Source organism: Eutrigla gurnardus, assembly GCF_963514095.1.
Source record: "Eutrigla gurnardus genome assembly, chromosome: 1".
NCBI classification, from domain to species: Eukaryota; Metazoa; Chordata; class Actinopteri; order Perciformes; family Triglidae; genus Eutrigla; species Eutrigla gurnardus.
This window is the reverse complement of record NC_139915.1, coordinates 26,610,693-26,637,476: the sequence shown is the minus strand read 5'-3', so window position 1 is coordinate 26,637,476 and position 26,784 is coordinate 26,610,693. Positions and strand designations below refer to the sequence as shown.

The window sequence follows — 26,784 nt, the reverse complement described above, 5'->3', positions numbered from 1 at the left end:
AGGGAAACACCAGTCATCTCAAGCCAGTTCCTTTCAGAAAAATCAAGTGGGAGTAACCTCGCCTTCACCCAACTTCATCGAAAAACTCTTCTTCCCACTCAGCCACAGAAACCCCAGGAAGGGTTCTGCTGCTTGCAGACATTCCTAACTGTGGCTCTTCAACAGTGATGCTTTCTTGAACATTCCTTGGCTTGCAGTGGCAAAACATAGGGGGTGGCTTTTACAAAACGTGCAACTCTAGCCGTGCCCTATACTGTAAGGCTGCCACAGACAAGGCCTCCATTGAGAGTCATGGAGAGTAGTGTGCTGGTGACCACAGTGAGGTGAAGTAAAGAGGCTCAAGTTGGTCAGTTGTATGAAAAGGCAGTACAGGGAAACAAATTGTAAGAGTGCTAATGAAGACACTCATTAAAGAGACAACGATGCTATTAGTTAAATCCTCATGCCCCATCCACTCCAGTCACCCGTAGCTCCCAGGAGGCATTTGAGGTAATGAGATCCCTCTGTGCGTCACTCCCACTGTCTGACCTCTCTGCTGCTTCACAGCTGTAATTGAAGGCTTAGGAGAATGTGCCCTGCAATGCAATGCTTATAGCACATACAGTCAGCATTTCTTCTTCCTGTTATATATGTTATTTTTTTTTTAGGCTCAGCTATTCATGCAAGTCACCACATTTACACCAGGGAGCCACCCCATCAGCTCTGTGGCAAGACATTGGGTTTTAAATGTCAAACTCAACAGAAACCGTTTAGAATATTTTACTTACCTCCTATGGAGAAAGGCGTCCTATATATTTGATCTTTCCTCACTAGTCATCCGGCAGTCATAGCTCAGTGCCCTTGGACCAGCTCCAGTTCTGAAGCTTGTGCCTCAATCAAGAGTACTCATGATATCTAATGCCTAAAGTGCCGGTATTTTGGCATGGGAGGATACCCAACACTGTGATGCAACACTGCTAATCACTGTGCCAATCAGAGTTCTATACTGATGACCCCTGAGCAACGCTTACGTGCTTAGCTCAAGGCCAAGTTATCAGGGGTATTTTGAGGGATGGGAGTGTCAATGAACGTCCTGTCACCTCGCCCCTCTCGTAGTAGCACTGTTGGCTGCCGTCAAGACCTGTGCCTGAACCGTTTTGTTTGGCTGTGGCTGGATGGTTGTAGTGCATGCAAGTGTGCATGAGGATGTGTGGACAGGGTGTGTTTGACAACTCTCAGTGGTCTTTTATGTTTGAGCCAGAGCCAGGCAGCTGTTAGCATGCAGCCAAGCTGACTCCTCCCTGCGAGTCTGCACTAAAGAAGTAGATAAGCCAAATCAAACAAATGCATGCACATTCTCGTATCTATTTATCTGTTATTTGGTTGTGTTGAAACCTACTTTTAGTGGAGGGGTGGGTGATATAGCAAAAATATCATATCGCAATTTTTTTCAGGCAGGATTACAATCCACGATCTTATCATTCCTTTTCATGTTGGTTTTTAAGACTATTTTGCAAGTTACTGAACAGTCCAACCAAACTAATTTCCCTATTTTAAAAAATACAGCCCTACAAGGTAACAAACAGAATAACAGACCATTTAGGCCAAAGTACCCTTTCAAACAGATTTTAATCAAATGTGCATGTGCAATTCTGCAACATTCTGCAACATTCGGCCCAAACGTGCAAGACGTCTGCGTTTACACACAAAAAACTTTTCTGTGAGCACTGAAGCACAATACGATCTCTCTGTAAAGGCCGATCGCGGAGACATTTGAGACATTTTAATAGTTCACAATCTAATATCGTCATATCGCACACCCCTAGCGTTTTTTTTTTTTTTTTAATGCAGTTTTCTTTTTTGGATCCCCTGCAGCTTTATGTCCCCTTACCTAGTGCATCCTTCCTGGCTTCCCACCACAAGCACTACATGAACAAATGCTGTAATTACTTTGTAAATGTCTGGAGTAAAGAAAATAAGATGACATGGAGAATGTGACACACTGTAGTAAAACACTGAACATACTGTACATGCACCATGTCTGTGGCTGTTACTGTTTCCTGCAATAATTTACTTCCAGTATATGCTGCTCAAATACAAACCTACATATATACTCATGCAATGTTTTAATTTTGGCTTTGTACATTTTCACTCACATGTCGGGATGTAAATGGAATGTGTAGCTTTTGCTAAAATGTGACAGATATGGCCTTGCTTGTTTTAAACCCAAGCCATCTTTTATTTACATAATATTTTGTCGCTCTGTTTGCATTGCTTCTGTTGGAGACCTTGACGAGTGGAGGAAGAGACCAGAGCGTGATATGCAGCAATGGGCTGCAATGCTATCATAGCCACATGATATATTCCAACACAAGAATTAAATATTGCTGGGGATGAAGTCATAGTCTGCGCATGGACTCACCGAGGGAATTTTAATCCCTTCAATCTAAAAGCTTTAGACTAATATTATACTAATGCACACTGTATTTGAACATCAGATAGGCCAGTATGAGAATTGCTGTTTTGCAAAGCTGTGTGGGAATAGTTGGTCTCATCTGTCCCAAGCAATGGACCACAGGAGTGTAAACTATAACTTCAATAGGTTGTACTGTATAGGGTTGTCACAAGAACCGATACTTCGGTACCAATTCGATGCCGACACGAAAAAAATAATTCAATACTTGCTTTTTTCTGGTAACGTCAGAACCGAATATACAACTTTTCACTCGGCGAGCCGTGTCGATTCTTGGCGGAACTGACGGGGGCAGTATACGCGTGTGAGCAGCACAGAGCAGTAAGCGGCGCTGAAGAAGAAAACTTGCCGTCTTCGAAAAAAATGGCTTCAGCAGGTGGGAGCGAAAGCACAACACGTCGACTCGTCGACAAGACAGTTGCGAAGAGTCGCATGTGGAAATATTTTGCATTCGAGGCGGATGAATCCGGAGCAATTCTTGATTCAAACAAGCCGACGTGCAAAAAGTGCCTTATAAGCACAGTATTGTTTGTTTTTATACTGGATGGCTATAGGTCTGTTGGCAGCTGGTACTGCAATTTAAATTCTGTGCAAAAAGATCTTAAAGCACAGTGGTGTTAAATACTTGACAGTTTGAAGCAGTTTTCAATAAATTAGTGAATTTAAAAGTACATGGGTCCTGTTGTTGTTTTTTTTAAATTGTGGTATCGAATTAGTATCGAGAATCGTGGAAATTCACAGGTATTGGTATCGACTACTGAAATTCTGGTATCGTGACAACCCTAGTACTGTAACCTCTTTGACAATGAGTATTTCAAAATCAAACATAGTGGAGTTCATACATGGATCTGTCAATGAGTGCGAAAATATTTTTGTCAGGAAAATTATATACAGGCACAATACTCCCTGACATAGTATGAAGATAACATCACCTTATTCACATGGTATTGTTCAGCACCATTATGATAAACATGTAAACATATTGCGGTATCATTTAACAAAAAGTGTGCGAAATTTTGCCATTCAAAGTTATAGCTACAATAAAATTATCAAAATAAAAAAACAGCGATGATTTCTTCATGAGCGTTGTTTAAAATGTTCAACATTGTTGAAATACTGCAGGAATGTTACCAGTATTATTCCATTGAACTTTTCAATCCTTGATTATTGTAGGGATTTTTTCATAGAGCACATAGACCAAGTACTGATTAAACTACAAACATCAAGATTGCTAAATAAATCATGGCGAATGTACTTTGCTGTTGATTCAACTTTATGTTGATTTATGTTTGTTGGTGAAGCATGTGTTCTAATGCTAATTTGACCTAAAGTACTAAGTTGACATATAGAGCAAGAGACATACTATAGCTTACCTGCCAAATTTCTTTTGATTACATGTTTTTCGACAATTCATAGTATACAGACATATGCACGCTCGCACACACACACACACACACACACACACACACACACACACACACACACACACACACACACACACACACACACACACACACACACACAAAAGCAAATCACTTTTGTGTGCGCCTCCCACTTGTATTGTGATATTGTGTAATATATATTAAATAATTCCATTGTCAATGGGGAGTGTAAATCACTGCTGTCGTAGCCCCATTAATCTAATTTACATTTGATGTGGAACAAGACCTCACCCGGTTGTACAAACAATCATGAGCGAATATAGAGAATGTAAAACACACCTACATACAAAGTATATGAACACGTAATGGAGTTGTAACAGATTTTATATCAGTAAAAGCAAACGACCAATGCACTTAAAATAATTTGTTTAGTCAACTTTCTTCATATATTTACAGAGTAAATCAGCTACACATGAGTAAAACTTTACTGTTAAAGAATCTGCTATTGACCTTATTGTGTATCCCTTTTCAAGTACGTTTATTCCCAACTAGTCACAGAAATAGAGGAGACTGCAAGGAAGGCAACAAGGTGTTTCCATTATAAGGTTAGATCTTTCAGTGACTTTGCCACAGGATTAGGCACGGAACCCTATGAAAATTTCATATTATGATTATCTTGGCCAAAATAACTGCGATCCATGGTATTATCCCAATAATCATCAAAATGTGCTTAAAATTCTTACTGGCACTAAAACATACCAGAATAATATTCTACATTTAGTTAAGAAAAAATATTGTTATTGCATCACAGATAAGACACAACTTTCTTAGTGAACATCCTGTTTAGGGAAATTAATCAGATTATCTTAAAAAAGATAATCATGAATCATATGGTCTCCCTGGATAAAAATCATTTTGTATCCTGTAATTTTTCAGGCTCAATTTTTTTATTTCTTTATCTACTATGGTAGTGAGCAAGACATCTTCAAGTCACTCCTGACGATATTTGTGATTATCCCTATAATGGAAATTCACCAAGATCGATTATTATGAGTGTTTATTTTTATTTTTTATCCCGATGATATAGTCCCATCCTTACACAGGATGCAGGTCAGTCATCACAGTTGACAGATGAAGGTGTGGTGGTGATTTGGAACATCGCACACAGAGCACAGAGAAGAATTGATTTGCAGGTCAAGAGGTCAACTATTACAGCACTACAGGGGTTTTCCCACAGCTAAATCCCTTGCCAATGTTGCTCATTCTTGGTGGGGCCTCCATTGTCAGTGCTTCCTAAAAATAACAGAGAATGTGTTTAATGAGGATGACCATCATGGAATATGTGTCCCTCTAATGCCTAGCAATTGCATTTGGGGACTAAATAAGCTGTGTACAGTTACAAGAGGTATTTAAATGAAATCCTTTGCATTTCACTATACAGGGAGAAGAAATGTATTGGACTGTGAAAAAGTGGGTGGGGTTAGAATGTAGCAGATTTATTAATTAATTAATTGATGGATGGATGTCAGGTTATTTTTGGTTGGAATTGGTTGGCACTAGCTTACGTAAACATGCATCATATGTTGTTTTACAGGAAGAAAAGATAGTTTTACTATTAATTTATTATTCACTATTATTAACTTTTATATCAGTCCACATGTTGCTTTTTAGTAAATTGTTGCCAATTATGCCTTTTTTATTTTTTAAAGGAAGTGACAGCAATGATCAAACATTGCAGTTATGACGGCGCATGTACAGTGTGAAACATCACTACGTATGAGAGTAGATTGTAGAAAACATGCACCAGATGGCCCTGCCAGAAGCCAGGGTTTTATGGTAGCCTGGAAAAATAACCATCATCAGGCTGATCTTAAGCTGCAACCCGTTTCTGCTGCAGCAGTTTTGTTGAGCTGTGTAAACATCTCTCTGCTTGTAGATGTTGAGGTTTCTCTTTGAATGGCAGCGCCGGTAGTAAGCTGGGCTGGCTGGCGTACTCGGGGATAATTATGGTTTTCTTATTGGTGGTGGTGGTGGAAGGTTTGGGCATACAGAGGGAGCCCTGCAGCTCCACAGTTAGCGGATGGAGCAGGTCCAGTTATGAAGCCTTAAAATGGGGATGTGGCTGGCTACACCAACTGGAAACAATGGTCTGTCTCATTGTAGCACATTCTTTCCACCTTGTATTTCTTCACAAAGTTCCTTTGCATTTTATTTCTTTTTTGGGGGGGGAGGGACAAAACATTCCATGAAGTTAATCTTTCAGTCTGTATGATAGTACATTGTATATGTATTATCTACACTAATGGCTTTAGCACAAACTAAAATACTGAACTAAGCTTGATAAAAAAGAAAAGTTCACCAAACCAAACAATTCCTACATCTATAGTTCATGTATGCCATCTAATTGTACATGCTGACATTATGCTAAGGATGACTCTGGTGACCGATGGACAACAATTTTCCTTTTGTGAGTGTGCAGGTGTCTTCAAAGCCAAATGGCATATGAGAAGGAAATGGCATAGACTAATTCAATGAATGCTATTTCAATATTGGATTTGCTCCATGGTTGATATGTTTAGATCTAAATTCTATGTATTTTTAAATCAATAAACCCCTCTTTGGACTGTTGTTTGTGTCGAGCAGCAAAATTGATGGTTTCACTTGTGGTAGTGAGAATCTGCTCCAATTTGTGGAAGTAAATGTGAAACACTTGAGCAGTGACGGCCAGCTTCCGAGCAAGTGGTGCTCTTGCTTGCACTTCCTGTATTTATTATAAGCAATGGCATTTGACGCTTAAATCAGTGCTGAGATAGCATCCTGTTAATATTGTTAGGTTTCAGCAGCTCCTTCTGGTGAATGTGGCTAATTCAATACCAGTAGACAGTACTGGGGGGGAGCGATGGGGAGATGGGGGAAAGGACAGGAGGCCTAATCTAATCTTCCCTGTGCATTGCAGGACATACATCAGTCATCTGTTTATTGAAAGGTTCTGTGTATAGGCAAGTTCCTGCAAGATTACGTAGCCTAGCCCCCAACCCAATTCTGACCATAGAATTTAACCCATGTACACACTGAAAATAACACGGGGTAATTCAGTCTCGTTAAGTCACTGACTATATCGACTATTCATATTTGTAATATGTCTTCATAATGACATGTCTTTAACTGCAATTGAATCATCAGTTCCTCCGTTAAGTCAATTATTTTAAAACCCCCTGCCTCATTGGCCACAAAATTGAGAATTAAGCATAGTTTACACATGTTTATGGCTCTAGTGTTATCTATAAAATATGCAAAAAATGTTTAAAAGAAGGTTTAAAGTTGGGATCTGCCTCAAACAGCATGACAACCATTTTCCAAATAAGCCCACAGCTTGTTTGAAGTAAAGGATTTTGTTGTCTTTGCCCAGTTAATGCTCCAGTTAATCAATGAGGCATATTTAAAATTGTTAAAAATACAGATTTTATCGATTGTTTCCTTGAAACTGAAATTAACTATATTTGGAAAGTATTTCATGTAAATGTGTGCCTTCTGTGGTTTTGTATAGACGTGTAGCTATGAAAGTATACGGCAGAATGGAGTCTTAGCAAACGGTGACAACCACAGATTAACCTGTCTCATATGAATGGGTTAAATGGGCATTGAACTCTTCTTCAGTACGTATACATCAACCGTATGAAGGTATTATTTAGGACACCAAATGGCATATTTCTGTGTTTTTTGTCTTGCAAGCTTGACCAAACAAAACCCTCTCTATAGCTGATGTCCACAAGGTCTGGCTGACCTTTACCCGCATCCCCCTTAACCCTGGACCTGTGGAGTATGGGCTTAAAAATGTTGTTCACCGTTTTCAGAGGTCACTCTTTGTCCCCTTTTTGTCCAAGCTTATTGAATGCCAACACAAAGGCAGCCATAAAAGCAGAGTGACTTGCTTAGGAAAGAGATCTGCCTGTTTGCTCTCCACGAAAAGGCTTTGAATTGGGCGTAGGTTTGGTGAAGATCTGGCCAGATCTGTAGATAAGATTAGTTTATTACCTTTGTGATTACTTCATTGAACCAGAACATTTCCTGTGAATTTCTTGTTGAAATTAAAAATTACTACAAACTCCTGGCCTTGAATCAAGATTAGGTAGGAGGGAAGTTCATATTAATTTACAATAAATGATGACCTTCCAAATCTAAAATGCTAAAGTACTGAGCCACAATTATACACAATTGTATGAATTGCATTGTATGTAGCTCACCAACTGATTTGCTTCCTGTCAGGCATCTGGCATTGTCTGCCAAGCAGATACCTACTCTGGCATTGTTTCCTGGGAGGTTAAACATATCACTCTGCTGCTCTGTCTGCTTGTGCAGATTTATATGGTGTAAATAGCAATTTGTGATCAGTGACAGTGTCAATGCTCATGTGCAGTACACGTGTTTTATAGTGTCTTCAATGTGATTAATGCAAATGGAACGAGTAAAAACAATATTGTTTTTAGTCTTAATCTTTGTTGTTGTGTATTTAAACAAAATGATGACTCAATCTATAACCAGTACTTAACCCGAATTTTGCACTGTAGCTGCAAAACCACCACAGAAGTAATGGCTAAATATAAAAGAAATGATGCCAAAATAATAAAAAAGACCTCACAGAATGGTGACTCGTTAAAAATACCAAGCAAAGAAGCTTGCTGCAATAGATTAGTCTCCCCAGTGTAGGCCTATTTACTGAAATCCCACCCAGCACAGTTTCCACGTTTATCATTGTCACACTGCCGTTTTTTTCTGAAGCAGTCTACAAAATACACACACCGACACACAGCTCCCAGCATCTTTTAGGCTTCACCTCCTCTTTTCTTTGACATGGGGGTCTGGACCTTCCTGCGTCTCAGCAGCAGGCACACAGTGACGTTGGTTGGGTTTTGTATGGCTGCTTTTCCAGGATTTAGTGACGCCAGTTTACAAGGTTTGCTATGTGATTCCCTCAATTGCCAAGCTTTCATAGTAAAAGACCTGGCAGTCAGTGCAGCACAGTTCCAGCTATTCACCCGAGCTTGCTGAAAGACTCGCCTCTATTGAAGCGTACATCCCTGTCTGTTCTCCCAGCCCAGCTCAGCGCTACAGCACAACCACAGGTCTGATGGTGCTGCTTTTTTGCCATGGTAACTTTAGAGTTGGAGCATAAAAAGCCCCATCAGAGCCAGGAGCTTTCACATCTGGTAAATGAGAGTTCTTGCAGTGTCAAATTGCTGTCTAAAGACTTGTCAAACCCTCTAAATGCTGAAGTCATCTGACCTGGTTTATACATTTAAGAGCTTTTGATTAACCTTTTCACTTCCTTTTTCCTTTATATTCGTACTAGGTTTTCGACCTTTCCATAGAATAGGCCGAACCCTGAATGGCCAATGTGCTAAATTGTGGTAATCTTTTGAACGATCAAATCAAATTCCTCCCAACGTTGTATCCCGCCTGCCTATCCTGTTTCACTCAGAAAAATGGTACAGAACCTGATACTCTTGAAAAGCTGTTTCAGTTTGATTATAAGAAAGACATTACCAGCAAAATTACTGCCGCGCCTATCCATTTTTAAAGGGCAAAAGCCAACCGACCAGTGGTGTAACTTCCTCATTCACTTTGACCAAAGGTGTAACCTCCCTCTCTCCCTCACTCGCTCACTCGCTCACTCACTCACTCACTCACTCACTCACTCACTCACTCACTCACTCACTCACTCACTCACTCACTCACTCACTCACTCACTCACTCACTCACTAGTGACTCACACTGTGACAGACTTTTGCATTTAAAGGGCTGCCCTCCAGCAAAAACCGGAGCAGGGTAGCTCATGTATTGTACTTGAGGTTGTTTTCTGATCATGTTCAGTCTTGTCCATCCCTGGCTGGTTGATCAGAGTGCAGAGAAACAATACAAATCCAGACATTTGTTCATGGGAGCATGGATTAAAGGAAAAAAATCCTGTATGAAAGCCATCACAGCTAATGGTTTCTCTTTGCTTTTTTTGTTCTTCTTTGTATAGTTTCTTCTCAGTAGGAAGGTAGATTAGCAGATAGAAGGGAGAAGCATTGAAAAGTAGTTACCTTGAACTCCCTCGTTTCTCCTTAGATACATACTGTGTGGACTGTCTGTTTTAACTGCTTTGTGTGCCTAAGCTTTACTGTCTCTTTCTGTCTTTTTTTTTCTTTCAATCGTACTAGTGTTTTGCTTTTAAGTGACAGCAATGCGTCGTTGAATGCCTGAACTGTCATGCATGTGATCATAAAATTAAGCCTTTATAAAGCTGACATTTATTCATGCTTTGTCTACCAGTTATGATGACATTTATAGTAAAAGTGTGCTTAAGGATGTACATACCGTCGCTTCCAGGTTTAAGATGTGGCATTTAGTAGGTAATGTGGTGAACGTAAACAGAGTAAACATCTACTCAGGGTTCCCTTCTTCCAAGCCAGCTGGTTCTTATTGATGCAGGAGGAGACACTCACCAGCGCTATGAGCTTTGGTTTACCTCCCTGCTCTTCCTCTTGCTTTTACTGCCTGCAGACTGTGGTGTATTATCTGAGGCTGGAGAGAGCACAGCTGGATGCAGTTTTGTCCAGCAGCAGCAGTGAAAATTGTTGTTAACATGACACTGCTCACTGCGGCGATGCATTTTATCACCACAAGATGCAAGCATTACGCCTGACTTTTCTCTCACACACAGCAACAAGTGGGTGTGTTTATGTCTTGACCTCTTTTTGCTCTGCTTTTCTCTTTTTATGGCACATAGCATCTGTCAAGGTTGCTATGTGAGGGACAAACATGACGCAGTGCCTTACACACACCGGCACAGCAATATTAGCAACGGGAGGAAATGAGGTTTCTATTGACAGCGGTGCGAAGTTCATATTGTTTCTATTGAGTTTCAAGCCCAGTGTCTCCTCTCTCCCAAATGAATATATGTAGCTCTTATTAGCAAGACCTGGATAGTTACATGCAAATCCAGCCCTCTCTTGTTTTGTGAGCAAGATAATAAATCATTTTTACAACCTCTGCATTTTCAGAGGAATCACAGTTGGATGTATTTATCAACACAATGCAGCCCTTACCTCAGCTCCACTGCCTCACCTCTCACAATGTGGTGTCTACGGACTGTTTGTTGAGATTATTAGGTCTTCTTGCAGCTCCATTGTTTGAAGATATATTGACATTGTGTGTTTTGACAGAAACTTCCTGGAATCTCCACAGAATCTCTGTGGTGTAAATGCAATGTGGTCCCTCTCTCAGCAGGCAATGTGTTGTTCTTTAATAGAAAGGGGTTAAATGCATGCAGTTTCACCACATTATGCTCAGATTGTTGTGAATGTGAAATTGATCGTTCATTAATTTATTTGTTGTGCAAATGTTTATTTATTGAACATATTCACACACTAATTCACAAATCCAGTTCTCCTTGGTTTGCTTGCCTATTGTCTCCTTTTATTAATGTCAACTTGGCTGTGGTTCTCTCTTGTTTGTTAGTTCAACGGGGAGAGAATAAAGTGGTTTGTGACTGTAAAGCAGTTCATTCCACAACGTTGTATTGTTGAGTAAATGGCTCCTAAGCAACTGATCTCATTAGCAGTGTGGCCCATCATTATGGCTGCTTTCTGTGAAAGTTCTGGGCAAACTGAGCCTGGACCCCAGGGTAAACAGACATGGGGCTTTCTGGGATGTGGAAATGGTAGAGGTATGAATAAGCGTGTACTCATCAAGGGATCCAGATTATCTCACAATATTCCCCAGTGAGTCACATATAGTGCCTGATTATAGTCTGGTCTTAGAAGTTATAGCCAAGTCCCCTTTCAGATCAGTTAAGCAGTATTTTTTGTGTATGTTCCCATGAAAACAATATATTTTCTGTTCATGTTGAAGTCTTAGCTTGACCAGTGCTGTTTTTGTGTATGTGTGTGCCACTAAACTCTTGGTAAAATAATTTTCTTTTTTTTCTCCCCCCCCCCCTCCTTCCATGTGCCTCCTAAGGAGTGGAGCTGCCAACCTCACCACTCCATTACATCCCGAAACCTGGTGGGATCACTGATGACCTTTGTTACTGCCCTCACCAGCGACTGTTTTCCTCCTGCTCTTCCTCCTTATCCCTCTCCTCCCCTTTCTTAAACTCCCCTCCCTTCTTCCTCCGTGTCTCCCAGCCCCAGGCTTATTACTCAAACCAACTGCAGGGAGCAACACAGTAGCTGGCAAAGGATGAAGCAGGTCTGCCTGCCAACACCAGACAGAGGATAGAAGACACAAAGGGACCAGCGAAGGGGGAGAGACGGAGAGGACGACGAGTAAAGAGAGTTACAACGAAGCTGTGAGAGAAGCAACAACAAGATTCAAGATGCCACGCCGAGGGAAAAACACAAGTTTCACTTGAGCGTCATGACCTAGCAAGGGGCCCTTAACAGATCTAGAACTGTGGACTCCTTCTTAACAAACTTCTGGCTCACACACTCACACACACATACGTTGTGTGGGCTCCTTGTTAACACCTGATATGCCTCTGTAAGAAGCGTGAGCCATGCCAGCCAAGGGGAAGTACCTGTTGAACGACCAGGAGCTGAAAAATGAGGCCCTGTACCGCAAATTCTCTTGCATCAGCCAGTATCAGCCGCTGGTGCTCCTGCTGGGCCTCTCCATGCTCTCCTGTGGAATCCTCCTCATCCTCTTCTTTGCCCTCCGACTGGTGAGTCATCACATCCATAGTTAAAAACGGAAATAAATTGAGCTCTGTTTGCAGATTTCACACTGGTCATGGAGAGTGTTGAATATCATACAGTATTTTAGGTTATTGATCATATGAGCGCAGTGCCTGTTTAAAATGTCTTTTTTGAATGGGTAATGCTCAACATTGTGCTTCTTTAGGTCTTGAGTAGTGTTGTGCAAGTTCACACTTCACTAGTTAGCTCAAAGTTCAGTTCACACAGATTAAAATTACCTAGTTCACGTTCATAGTTCATAGTTCATCTTGCAGCTCACAGTCCCAAAAAAAGAACAAATTCTTCCGTTTTATCTTTTAAATTGTTTGGGTTCTATGGAGTTTAGTCTTTCAGATTTAATTTTCAGACTTTTGAACTGTTGATGTCCTAAGCTCATCACCATGATTATACCGTTGTTTTACCTCGATGTACTGATTACACATCTGTATGTGCACATGATACGAGTGCGAGGAGTAAGCAGAAAAACATTTCCGCATGCAAAAAAACCACGGGGCTTCACCTAATTCTCATTTGCTGATCACGTTGACTTTTGAGGCTTTTGAGGCAGGGATGGAATAGAGTCTATTCAGGTCTATTTCTGTCTATTCAATAGACACAGGCTGATGTCTGTCTTCACTCCTTTTGATTGCACTGCCATGCTGGCATGCCGGCCACACAGTACGTGAGCATTCGTTGACTGTCCAGAAAGTTAACAATGCTCACGTTCTTGCTCATTAGTTGCGAATGGATACATTCGATTCACCGTTCACTAAAACCATGAGCGTGTTCAAAGAATGTGTTCACTAGTCCAGAGCAATACACCTGATTTGACATAGTTGGATCTCTTAGCAATAGTAGAGTATGTGCATCATTTGGATGCAAAAGTTCACACCAACATCGACGAGAGAGTGAGCTGTAACCAGCATGCTGTTTAGCGGTGTAACAGTTAATAGGGGTCTACTTGCAATACACTGCACAGCACTCCCAGAGTGCTCAATACACCCAAGTGTAAAGTTGAGAAAATTGAGGAACAGACAGTCTTCTTTCTGTTTGATGAGGTGTAAATGTTTAAGTGCTTTACTGTTAGTTGTGTTATTTACACTTTGACAGTTTTCTTAGTATTTGTATGCCCTTGCAGTACACATGATGCAAGGGTGGAAGGAATGGCACAACAACATGATAGTGGGGCAAGCCAAGGTGTTGACATTTGAATTTTCAACATTTTTTAGCACATGTTCACTTAAATGTAACAAGTTGAATGCAGGTTGACTCTTATGCACTGTACAATGGCTAGTCAGTTATGAAACTAGGAAAAAAGTTCTTCAGTACTAAGCATTAGAGGCATCCAATTCAATGCTGAAATTGTGCAGCAGGTAGCTTTTATAACTTGACTAAACAATGAGAATATGTGACACAACAAAGTCAAAGACTAAAACAAACTAAAGCTCCAATGAAAAAACTACAACAGCAGCAGTACAGGTACTTACGTAACCCACCAATGCTCTCCTCTCAAGTAATTTTTTTTTTAATCAATGTATTAGTTGTAATCTCTGCTATCTTAACACATCCTCTCTGTCCTGCTGGGCAGAGATGTTTAGCACATGAACAAATGGTGTTCATTAAAGGCTTATATAAAACATAAATGTATTGAATAAACAATATTCAATAAATACTTAATTTATCATATGAAGGGAGCCACACAGCATACTGTTGAGACGGGCTCTACTCCAAGACTGTACTTAGTTATTGGGGTAGTTACACATGTCAATGAGGTTGTCTAACTTCTGCAACCCATAAGTTCCAGTTTCACTTCAGCTCTCTATGGGTGAAGGTGTTAGTTCAGTTGTATCAAGATGCAGTACGTATTATTTTAGAGATTCACAGCCCGGTAGCGTTTTTCCTTTGCTTTGATGCTGCAGAGAGAATTCATTGGGTCGGATTGTGTACAGGGACAAACATGGCCCAGTAGAACAGCAGTAGTTGCCTAATATTAAGAAAAGCAGGATGTGACTGGATGGTCAGTTTGCATCTCGAGGTTGGCTGTGAAAATGTGACAAATGAAAAACACTCTCCTCTCCCTCGATAGCCACTTAAAGCACTCAACTCCCCTACACTACCAGTGCAGCTGCCCAGAAGCGTGAATGAGTGAGTGATTGTGTAACTGTTTGAATGTGAAGGAGGACATCGCTGAAATAGGCACAAAAATGGAGGATGCATATTTCAGTCGCTTTCCTTCGATTACAAAAGGGGACAGGTTATAAATGAATCTATTAACAACACCAGGTACAGGTTTGATGATGCTGATGATGATACTTCTCTGTCAGGGCATTTTCTTGCCTTTCTCTACAGTGAGGTCGGTGGTAGCGCTTCAATACTTGGAATATATGCCTGCTGACATGTCTGTTCATTGACGTGCTCTCTCCCTGCTAAATACACAACCCTGCTGCACTTAACTTAACATTTTTATGAGGTTCGTTGGAAAACTGAGATGAATAAGAACTAATAATGTTGCTTAAAACAATGTAGCTGTCAAATTATAGAGTGTAGTCGTGGTTCTGACAGGAAAATGCAGGTATTCATTGCCTTCGGCTGATCGGTGGCATACTGTTGATTTTGGCATGATGGCAGGTAGCAGTCAGTCGGTCCAACGGTTCGTATAGTGAACTGACAGCTTCTCTCACCGAAGATTAAATTACTTTCCCTTGTTGGAAAAACCCTCTTAACCTTCCCTCTATTGTCTTACTGCTGACTTTCTGGCACACTCCCTTTCTCTTATCATTGTTCTTGTACATAAAGGTCTTCCACTCTCACACAGTCCTTTGAAATGGCTCCATTCCTACACATGTTTATACTCACACGATTTACTCTCTTGCATGCATGCACACACACACACACACACACACACACACACACACTCTCACTCACTCAATTTTATGTCCCACAACTGTCTCGTTGGTTTTAAGTGATTCCTAGATTGCAAATTTTGACAGTAAATATGCAAACCCCCTCATCCATCCTCACCAGCCATCACTCATCCTTCTATTAGTTTTCTTTTCTTTCTTTTTAACCATATTCCTACAAGCACACACACACACACACACACACACACACACACACACACACACACACACACACACACACACACACACACACACACACACACAGTTGCCAGGGGTACAGAGGAGTTAAGAGAAAATCCAGGGATGGAACTTGTATAACACTGTTGTTAAATGCAAAGGAGGGGCAGGGTGCTGTAAGGGGGTGGCTACCGGTGTAAAAATGTCACTGTCAACTTATATAACTCCAATCCACATCGGATGAAGAGCAATACTGAGAGGAAAACTAGCTGAGCCGATGTTCCAAGTGCCACTCGTAGCCCCAGTCTCATGCTCTGATTGGATGGATATACAGTGTTAAGCAGCCTGTTGTTTGGGTTCTTAGAATCACAAAGACTCACATTTTCTACAAGGTTATGTTTCATTATAAGACACCTGTGTACTCCATGCATGGATCTTGTTTTGTAATTTCACACTTTTTTTTCCAGCCACTGCGGCTTTGACCCTTGTCATCTATAACTACTTAAATCATAATGATCTGGTAGAGAAATTATTTACTGTTGAGCTGTCTGTTTGGTCATAAATAACAGGAATACAGTGTTTAAAGCTGTCAGGAATTTGCCCTGGTGACATTACTGCAGGAATATATCATACCGGCAGAAACAGTCCTGGAACAACCGGACCATACGCACATTTACTGTAAAGGAAAAATGGACATATGGTAGACGGCTCACTGTCAATATTATTTATCTATATAGATAAAGCTGTCTCCCAGTAACATCCTGCACTTACAGACAACAGAATTAAAAATGCTATTAATGTGAATAATACATGAAAAGTGTGCAAATACTACTTCCATGTGTGTTTTTTGTGTCCTTGGTGTGCCATGTTTTAAACATTGTACCCTTTTTTCTGTTCACATGGTTACAGCTCTTTTTCATAATGAATATTTGTTAATTTCCCATCTACAAAAAGGTTTTGTCAAGACTCACAGCTACATAGGGAGTAGAAAGTGCTTTAGTTGAGATCTGGCCTCTTCCAATGCTGCCATGGTAACCAGAAAGCTCAACATACAATGCAGAGATGGCCTTCTCTGAGCAGAGGTCTATTAACACTGACTTTGTGCGTCTGTCTTACTCCTGAGCTCTGTTAACCCTTTGTTTTCACTCACGATCTCCCTCTGACACCCACTCCATCCCTCCCACACCAAGATTATCACACACACACACTTGGACAAACATAGTTATTGCTTTCATGCATGCGTTTACATGCACAACACACACACACACACACACAGATATTCACACATGCAAACATGCTTCTAGGCACACATATGCACAAAAAAGGAACATGATCTTTTCCCCTTGCTCTTGCCTCTCACTGAACAGTAACGTAGTCAGGAAGATGTTGGCCTGGAGCAAACAGGACATGATGGAAAAGCAGATTAAAAAAAACTCCAACTCCAACATAAGCCTCAACGCTGATGAATATCAATGGTTCTCAGGAGCATCTTATACTCGCCTCAGACCTCAGGTTTACTTTCAGAGCACTGTATAATCAGTGAGAAACAAAAACATTGCTTATTAAGACAGATTAGCAAGTGCGCAGTATACCATGGTGTAGCCCTAAATATATGGTTGTTGTTGAGACTAGTAAAGGTGTTTATTTAAACCAGTGTTCAAGATGCAAACTTTTTTCAGTCAGTGTTTATTTATGAAAATGGCAATTTTCTTCAATTTGCTGATATTACTGTAATAAAATGTATTGTTATTTTTCTCCCTTGCTGCTGGAACAGAGCGCAAAGGAACACTGTGCCTTTGTGAGCGTGGTGAGCGGCAGCCTGTGTGTGTTTCTGGCCGTGTTTGTGTTGGTGTGTACGGAGATGCTCTCGCAACAATGGAGGCGTCTGCTGGGCCTCATTGTATGGGCCACACACCTCACCATGGGCTACACCTTCATCTTCAGCGGCCCCATCATCCTGCCATGGGACCAGGTAACCTCATCTCCCAGCTGGGTTCAGTTTAAGGTTATCTTTTTTTTTTCTTGCAAATGACTTTTACAATATGGTCCTCCTACGCAAGCTTGCAAGCATGTAAATCTTACACAACAAATGCAGTTCCAAAATGATTTCCTTTTTCAGAGTGTGAAATTTGAGATGTGTCATACACTTTTAAGGCACCAAATTACTCAAAATGAGTGAATGAATAGAATTTGATTTAGTCGTGGCATAACAGATGAATTATTGAAGTAATGGAACCTTTGTTTACAGGTGCCTTTCTTCCTCTTCATCATTTTCACGGTGTATACCATGCTGCCATTCCAGTTGTGGTACGCTGTGGTGCTGAGCTTCATTTCCTCACTGTCCCACATCATGGTCCTCACACTGCGTCTCACCATTTATGACAATAAGTCCAATCCTTACCTCGCCAACCAGGTAAAACCAGTTGGATAAAAACTATGCTGTTATTTTTGTAGAAATGTTTCTGTAATGGTTAAGTATCGGTATGCAGCTGTGTGTTGAAGGCTTCAAGCCAAAATAGATTAGCAATTCAGGATTTGTTTTGTGTAAATATTCTTCTTTATTAAGTTTAACAAAAAAAATGACCAGAATTTAGACATAATAAAATGATGGCCAGAGTTAGACACAAGAAAATAAACACAATTTGAAAGTAAGCCACTGACAAAGTACATTAATTTTGCAAATCCCACTCCAGCCGGGAGATACAGGGATTCAGATACACACGTCTTTCCTTTTGAGTTCTAACATTTGTGTCTTGTTTCTGTAGCTGCTGTCCAATGCAGTGGTGTTTCTGTGTGGTAGTGTGGTCGGTGCCTTCCACAAGGTCCTGATGGAGAAAACCCTGAGGCAGACCTTTCAAGACACCTTGAGGTGCCTCAGCATGCGGATGAAGCTGGAGATCGAGAAAAGACAACAGGTTAGTGTAATACACTCTCTGTCAAAGGCTACAATTACACTAAACATATTAAAGAAACATAAAACTAAATCACTACTATTCACTTCTTAAGCTATGAGTAATAAAAAACTGGAAAAATGTAAATTATTAAACGTATTACTGCCTGTATGGCTTTAGGCCGGGGAATTAAACAGAAGCCTCCCACCACACACACAAGTTAGGCTCATATCATTTCATTAGTGAGGAAAAGTGTGCTGTATATTCTAAGCTTTATCTATATTTTAGTAACCTCACTGAATGGAAACAAACATTGCAGACAAATGATAAAAAATAGCTAGCCAGTAATTGTTATTGCTATAGCCTTATAATTTTATTTCATCCTTTAGTTTTGCCTATGGCTGGCCTCATGTTGACTCTCCCATGGATGTTTTCATTGCGACTAACAAATCCCTCTCAAATTAGATTTTCCTGTGATGCCTTTTAAATTGGATGCATCTGTGCTGACTTGCTTTGACTTCAGATTTTTAAAACAGTCATTTGTTATGACTGTTGCTTAGTACGGGACATAAAATGTGCTGACAGGGAAGCTGTTGTGTTGCCTAGCAGTAAAGGAAGGAATGACATACTCGTTAACATTTAACCTCCTGTTGTAATTGAATCGGGGCTGAAAAAAGAGAAGTCAAAAGCCAAAAAGAACAGGGACATAATGGCATGTTGGGGGAGGATCCAAAAACGCGGCAAATGGGGAACCAATCAGGAACTCACATTGTGTTCCCACGTTTATTTCAGCAGGAGGGAGCCCAGTTTGTTCCTCCTGAAATGTTTCTACCTACTGCGTTCCCTTAAATCCAACTGAATGTATGCCACCGCATGCATTTAGTGACTGTTTTCCATATTAAAGTACTATACATATGAAATAAAAGAAATAAATGACTAATGGATAATATTAACAGCAGCACTATGTCGTGTGAAACATCCTACAGTTACCAAACTTCATTTATACAATCTCATCTATCTCACTTTATGAGAAGTTTCATGCTTTTGTTGCAGTGGGGAAACTAAAAAGGTAGTTATTCTTGTAGACGGACAGAAATGCACATACTCACAACATTCTTAGCAACAGCAGTGAGTTTTTAACCCTCTTGACCTTTCCCACATTTTTTGTTGTCACGACCTGATTTAAAATATATATATATATATATTTCATTTTGATTATTTTGTTTTTGGTTTGCATAGACTCAATATATCAATTTATTTTGGTTAATTTAAAGATTAATCAAAAGTGAAAAGTTGGAATGCTTTGAGTCAAACCACATTCACCTTTTGCAATAACACCCCAAATTAATTTAAGGCGCAATTTTATACTATGAGTCCTTAGGATGTCCCGAGAGCCTACAGAAAAATAATCTGAGCTCTTAAGAACTGAGTCCGATCTGGTGTCAAACTAGGAACAAGTCAAAAGCCAGTGTTTTCAGCTCTATTGACGAGCAAATCGAAGGATCCATGAATAGAGCCAAATGCAGAAAATTCTTCAAGAGATATTTCTAACGTATTAGAAGACATGACAGTGACCTGGAGTATGCTGCAAACCATATGACCATTGGCTTCAAAACAAGAATGTGAATGTCCTTAGGTGGCCTGGCTAAAGCCCAGATCCAAATCCCTTTTGAAAATAACTCTAATGAATTGAACATCGCTGTTCTCACACGCACACACACAGACACACACACACACACACACACACACACACACACACACACACACACACAGACATACCACCTGACCTACTTTGAGCAAACATTAAAGAAAGATTTGTATAAAGAAATCCCCAAATCCAGTTTTCATTGGCATACAATGTACATAACTGTGACTCACAGGGTTGTATGCTTGAATACCTGCTTAAATGAGGAATTGATATTTCATCTTCAAGCACAGTTCTAAAACAAAATATAAACATTTGTCAGACAAAATCATACACAAACACACATACACTTGCTTTGGTCTCATACCTTACAATTCATTGTATATGTATTCTCCACATCCACATTCAAATCCAAGTGTTCATTCTAAAGCGACTGTATTGTGTCAAAGCCATTGTCTTATTGAATTTAACAAAGAACAACTTGAATCGGTAAGTGTAATCAGAAGATGTCACTTGATGCCCCTCTGGTATGTTGAAGAGGGATTAATCATTTCTTGAGAAGATGCCACTTCAGATTCCTGTCTTAATCAAGCCATTGAACTTTGAACACTTCTAGGTCTCTTTACTTTTATGGCAGACTGACTGCAATGTCAGCACAGGTGCACAAGTGTTAACTTTCCAACGCTCTAATAGATGCCTGATGAGACTATAGTTCATAGCTGGATATTAAAGAGTGAGATGTCGATGAGGTGGGTCTGGGAGTCTGTGTGTGGCTGTGTGTTTGTTCCCAGATAGGCTTCTTTTCTCATCACCGTACATTGAGTGTGACAGTCAAATAAGCCTGACTCACCTAAATTGCCGTTATGTAACTAATTGTGTGTGTGTTTGTAGGAGAACCTGCTGCAGTCGGTGCTGCCCGTCTACATCTCCATGAAGATGAAGCTTACAATCATGGAGCGCTTGCAAGACTGTAAAGACAAAGAAGAACAACAGCGGCTGGTCAAAGATAACAACTTCCACAGTCTTTATGTCAAGAGGCACGAGAACGTCAGGTACAACCACAAACTACCTTAAAATACATGGGAAGCCATAGATTTTGGGATTTATTGAGCATTAAATAGCCCTTGCTTTAAAGGATTGCGTCATCATGGAAGCTTTATTTTAAGGGGATTGTTATAAGCCGGACTTACTGATCAGACCTTTTGAGGATATTCAGATGTCTTCTCAATGTTTATGTACATATTTTGCAGAAGTATCAATGGAAGTGTATTTATTTTCATGTGACAAGTTTCTGTGGCCTACACAGATTACAAATGGCACCAGGAGGTTCAGATAGTTTAGGAGTACTAATCACTATGACAGACTGAAAACGTGAATCTTAAACAGCAACTTTAACTCTTTCAACTTAACGTTAGACCTATTTTATTTCCCTGTCTTTCAACTTTGTCTGCATTCACACGTCATTTCACAAACAGATGATTCACAAAAGGGAAAAAAGTAGAAGCAGATTTATTTTACCACATCTCTTAACAAAAGGACATTATTATTATTTGTTTTCAGAGCACCAGTGACCCAGTTTCAGCTCTTTGTTTTACAAGGGTTTCATTAATTTAGCAAGTGCTGACAGATATTGGGTCAGCTTAACTGAACTTTGGCAGATGGCTGTTCAGCTTATTTTTTTGGGATAAATATAGGCACGATCCAGCATCTGCCTTACCTCAATAATGGAATTGCATTATAGTGTTTCTTAAGAATGAATACACTGGAAGAAAGCTTTTTTTTTGTGGCTCTTTAATTGGCACTTTGATTTTAAAGAGAAATTTCTGCAGAAAGACATACAGAACACGATCTGGCTGGCCATATCTAGACAGTCTGTCTTTCAGAAGGTTTAGACACTAAACTTTTGGTCTTTGCTTATCAAGACATCATTGTGAAGGCATCCGTCATGTTTGCTAACATGTTCATTTAGTAAGAAGGTATTGAATGATAGGCTGCAACCCTGACCTATCCCTATAATTACACCAGTCAGACCAGTCATTAGCTGTGTTGTCTGTCTCATGAAACACCTGGCTGTTTTCAGTCGGGCAGTGGAACAGGTGCAGGGTCTGTATCCCTCTGCTGGTCACCAGATGAGCAGTTTCACTCAAAATTTACAATATTAATAATACAGTGAAAATAAGTCTGTTTTTAAAGCTTCTGGCTAAGATAAATTATGTATCTTTGGCAATGTTTTAAAGAAAAGGGTTTTGAGGAACCAAGGGTCTATTCTAGGGGCCCTTGGGTTCCTCCAGGCTGCAAATGTTAAACAGCCAGTGCTTGTAATCAAGCCCCAGACACACATGGGGTTTACAAGTAAAACAAACAGCCTGCGTGAATTGCTTTGTGGATAATTGTATCAATCAATGGCCATTTGTGGTGGTTTGCCATTTTTTTATATTTATGTCCATTGTTTGACATGATGTGAACCTCCATCTAACCATGGTGTTCACTGGGGGCTTACATTGCAATGGTTGGAATTTCATTTCCCACCATTGCCAGGCATGCTTAGACAGGGAGGCATGGCAGATGCTCTGTGTAGGCGGGGCTTTTGTCGAACTTCCAGGTGCGGGGCCTTTCAGGAGTCAGATGAAATAACAGTGTCCCTCTGCTGACTGGCAGCTTTTAATGGCGGCTTGGCTACGATTCAGCATCGGCTTTTTAATGAGTCACAGATCAGGTCTACTAGAGGTTAATGGGAGGATGGTCAGGAGCTCTTTTGCCTGAAATCCTACATCCCAATTTAGGGCTCGTAATGGTCATAATGGGTCATAATGGGCCTACAACGATGTGTGGAGAAAATCAGAACCAAATTTGGATGACACAAATGGTGTAAGCTTCAAGTATGCTTCAATGCGTTAAACACTGGTTGACTGCTATCAGTACATTTATGAGGTCCATATCACTTTGAAAAGTCGTTTCACAGATTGAAAATCCAGTGATGAATTGTATCTCAGTTAGTGAAATATGTATTCTTTATATTAATAACAGTCAGACATTATCTCTGTTTATGTGTATTTTGTGTGTTTTTGTTAAACTCCTATTGTGTTCTTTTTTCTTTCTTTCAGCATTCTATATGCTGACATTGTTGGCTTTACTCGACTGGCCAGTGACTGTTCTCCCAAAGAGCTTGTTATTATGCTCAATGAATTGTTTGGAAAGTTTGACCAAATTGCCAAGGTAAGTGATCATTTTCTTTGTGTCACTACTTTGAACAACACTAACCTCTAAGCTTAACTTGCAGTTGGCGGTTTGGCTCTTTAAGAGATTGTAGTAATAATAATGAAAGGATTGTTGTCGTGAGATTTCTGACTAAAGAACAAGGAAACACTCTCTTCTTATCAAGCCACAACCAAGGCACTTATGCCTCAGTAGTACAAGACTGCGGTTGTATTGGTTACCTCCCATGTCTTGGCATGTGAGTGCACTCGTATCATGTCTATTGCTGACCTACAGTTTAAGCAACCAGGTAAATGACCAGGTTTCTCCTCCTCTCATTCCTTATAGGAAAACGAATGCATGAGAATCAAGATCCTTGGCGATTGCTACTACTGTGTGTCAGGGCTGCCTGTCTCTCTCCCTAAACATGCCAAGAACTGCGTCAAAATGGGCCTGGACATGTGTGAAGCCATCAAGTGAGTTTGTGCCAGCTATTACCTCCAACCCCTGATTGAAACATATAGTGTCTCTTTATTTAACTCTTAAGATAGATATGATGAGCCACTTACTTTTTGAGATTGATTATGTAAAAAAAAAAAAAAAAAGTCTGTTAAAAAGGTTTTTGTGGAACCTCTCAGTGGAATGTGTGGTGCATCTGTAATGGTGGTAGGGCGAGACGTTCTCAGTAATCATGTCTCAAGTTTAGGGAAACACAGTTTGTGTTACATAGAAGACATCTTGTAATGCTTAGAATTACACAAGTTGAAAATGGCATGCCATTTCAAAGAGTGGGTTACAACAGTAGGAAAGTGTGAGTGAATATTGAATCTGCTCTGTTGAATTTTGTTTTTAAATCTGTATTAACAGGACAACTGACATACAATATGCTTCACATAGACACATATAGAAAGGGAGGTAGACTTTATTGTGATGATCTGCATCTAAACAACTTTCAACAACATTGAGCTCTTGTTTTGCTGTGAAACTCCTCCAGGCAGGTAAGGGAGGCCACAGGAGTAGATATCAACATGAGAGTGGGTGTGCACTCGGGAAATGTGCTCTGCGGTGTCATTGGCCTTCGCAAGTGGCAGTTTGACGTGTGGTCACATGATGTCACGCTGGCCAATCACATGGAGTCAGGAGGACTTCCAGGGTAGGTGCTAATACCTTTATTTGATAACTTTCATAAATCTCTATACACATGTATGTATCGTGTAAATTAAATTATTTTTATTACCAGGGAACAACTAAATATTATGTGATGCAATATCAACATTTTCATTGGTTATTACATAAGCCGACTTACAAAAATAAAATCACCCTTACTATTTCATAACAAGATACTGTAAATTACTTAAGGATGGATGTCTTCTTTTGGGGTAAGAATATTACCATTGCATTGTCTTTTATACATAAAGTAACACTGAAAGCTAAAGTATCATTGCAATAAATAAGTGCCATCGACCAATAGAAATAAGTCTTAGAAATCCAAAGCTAAGTCATTTGTACGTTCTCCTACTCTTTCCTCACTCGTTCAGACGTGTTCACATCACAGAGGCAACTCTGAAGCACCTGAACAAGGCTTATGAAGTTGAAGACGGCAATGGCCACCTCAGGGACCCCTACCTAAAAGAGCTCAACATCCAAACCTACCTGGTTATTGATCCACGGGTGAGTTCTCTATATGTGAGGGAAAGAATGAGAAATATGTTGAATTTGGTTTCAGTACAGATTAATTTGTGTTTTTGATAGAATTTTAAAATGATCATAGTTTTGTACCTTTTTTAACTTTCAAATGACTCAGAGCTTGTACGGCAAATACAATGATGTTGTTTGTGTATTAAGTCTAAGGACCCATCATTGAGGAGCCGTAGTGCACCTAAACCTCGGGTGAATGATGGTCTGAAAATGAGGGCGTCTGTGCGTATGACCCGCTACCTGGAATCTTGGGGTGCCGTCAAACCTTTTGCCCACCTTCAGAACCGAGAGGGTTTCACCCCAGATTCTATTGTCAATGGCAAGTCACGCTGCAAGGTAAGCACATGGTTGTTGTCAGCTGTTATTAAAGCAACAGCTACCCCTCTGCTGGAGCAGAGCAAGCTGAGGGCCTTAAGAATTGTTCTGATTTTTTCTTTTTATGATGAATAACTGCATAGTGTTTGAGAGGTATCGCAAAGCAAAATGCACATAATGACTAACGGTAATAGTTTTCTTGCGAGAGATTCAAGTATTTGTTAAAAAGTTGGATGAACTGAGTTTCAGTGGGTTTGGTTTTCAACACATTATCATACGTTCTTTTCGGGTGAATGTTGTCCTTGTCTTTTCCAGGACATCCCTCTACGCTCGACCCCCGGCTCCAAGCTCACTGAGAGGTAAGAACATCTCTGAGCTGCAACAGTAGCTACAAAATGAATTCACATATTATTGCTTAACTGCGTTGTTTAAACTGTAACAAAGCGAGTGAGCTCACACACATTGGAAGTTGACCCGTGTAACAGCACTGTTGCTTGACAGCATCAAGTGTTTCCCATCAACATTCCCTGGCAGGACTTTCCCATCCGTTCTTGGAATCTTCATCACATTTCATCAACAATATTTTTTTTTAATATACTATGCCAAAATTGTTTTATGCATTTCATTATTTCCAATATTCAGCTTTACAGATTATCATAGAGCATAAGATGAATGCTTTTCATCAAAGCTTAGACATTTTGACAGAATGATGTCAGTAGTGGGTAACACCATGGTGTTGTAATGGAGGTAACTAGAGTAAACAGTCATGTTAGACAACGTGTTACATGTGAGATTTCCTTTGCACTCACATTTTCTACTTCTGGATGTGTAATCCATAATTCAAACGTTTAACATTTTTCTGATGTAAAGTGATTCACAGTTGACAGAGAGATGACATGAGATATAAGGTGTGCTGCCTACCCCTTCAAACAGAATTCACACGGGCAAAACATTGCACCAATAGACTCTGAATTATCATTGATGAATTATTAAGTAGTTAAAACCCATGAGCATCCCAGTTGAGGGGATAAAAGCGGAATTGCTCTTAAAATTTGACAATAGGTCAGCATGTGTTTACCAAAGCAAAAGGAGTGTTAGAGGAGTTGGTCTCAAACTGCAAATAAAACATTTGCCAATACATTTAAATAAATGTACAGCTGTGCTGGGTTGGCAGTCATTCCTGCAGAGTGGTGGGAGTGCTGAGCTCTATAACGAGCCCTTCCATTACCTTCAAATAATGCATAGACAAATTGATTATGGTTGGAGCTTACAATGGTTAATTACCTTTGCCTGCCCGACACAGCCAGTAAGCGTACGGACAAATATTTAAAGTGTTAGCTACTGATTAGTAGGCAAGACTCACCTACACAAGCAATGTGGGCAGGAGTAATGTGATTAGAAAAGATAAG

At 40.1% G+C, this 26,784-nt stretch overlaps 1 protein-coding gene across 2 annotated transcripts in view; it reads left to right on the top strand.

Moving 5' to 3' along the window:
* Positions 1-26,784, top strand: part of adcy7 (adenylate cyclase 7) — a 48,775-nt gene that overhangs the window by 11,301 nt on the left and 10,690 nt on the right. For both annotated transcript variants that reach the window (XM_084013898.1, XM_084013899.1), the window contains exons 2-12: positions 11,839-12,541; positions 17,406-17,603; positions 17,880-18,044; positions 18,397-18,546; positions 21,059-21,219; positions 23,272-23,383; positions 23,711-23,838; positions 24,357-24,515; positions 24,901-25,033; positions 25,208-25,396; positions 25,691-25,734. In XM_084013898.1, the coding sequence (XP_083870024.1) occupies positions 12,377-12,541; positions 17,406-17,603; positions 17,880-18,044; positions 18,397-18,546; positions 21,059-21,219; positions 23,272-23,383; positions 23,711-23,838; positions 24,357-24,515; positions 24,901-25,033; positions 25,208-25,396; positions 25,691-25,734 (1,604 nt within the window). In that variant the 5' untranslated portion in view covers positions 11,839-12,376. The remainder of the gene's footprint in view (positions 1-11,838; positions 12,542-17,405; positions 17,604-17,879; positions 18,045-18,396; positions 18,547-21,058; positions 21,220-23,271; positions 23,384-23,710; positions 23,839-24,356; positions 24,516-24,900; positions 25,034-25,207; positions 25,397-25,690; positions 25,735-26,784) is intronic.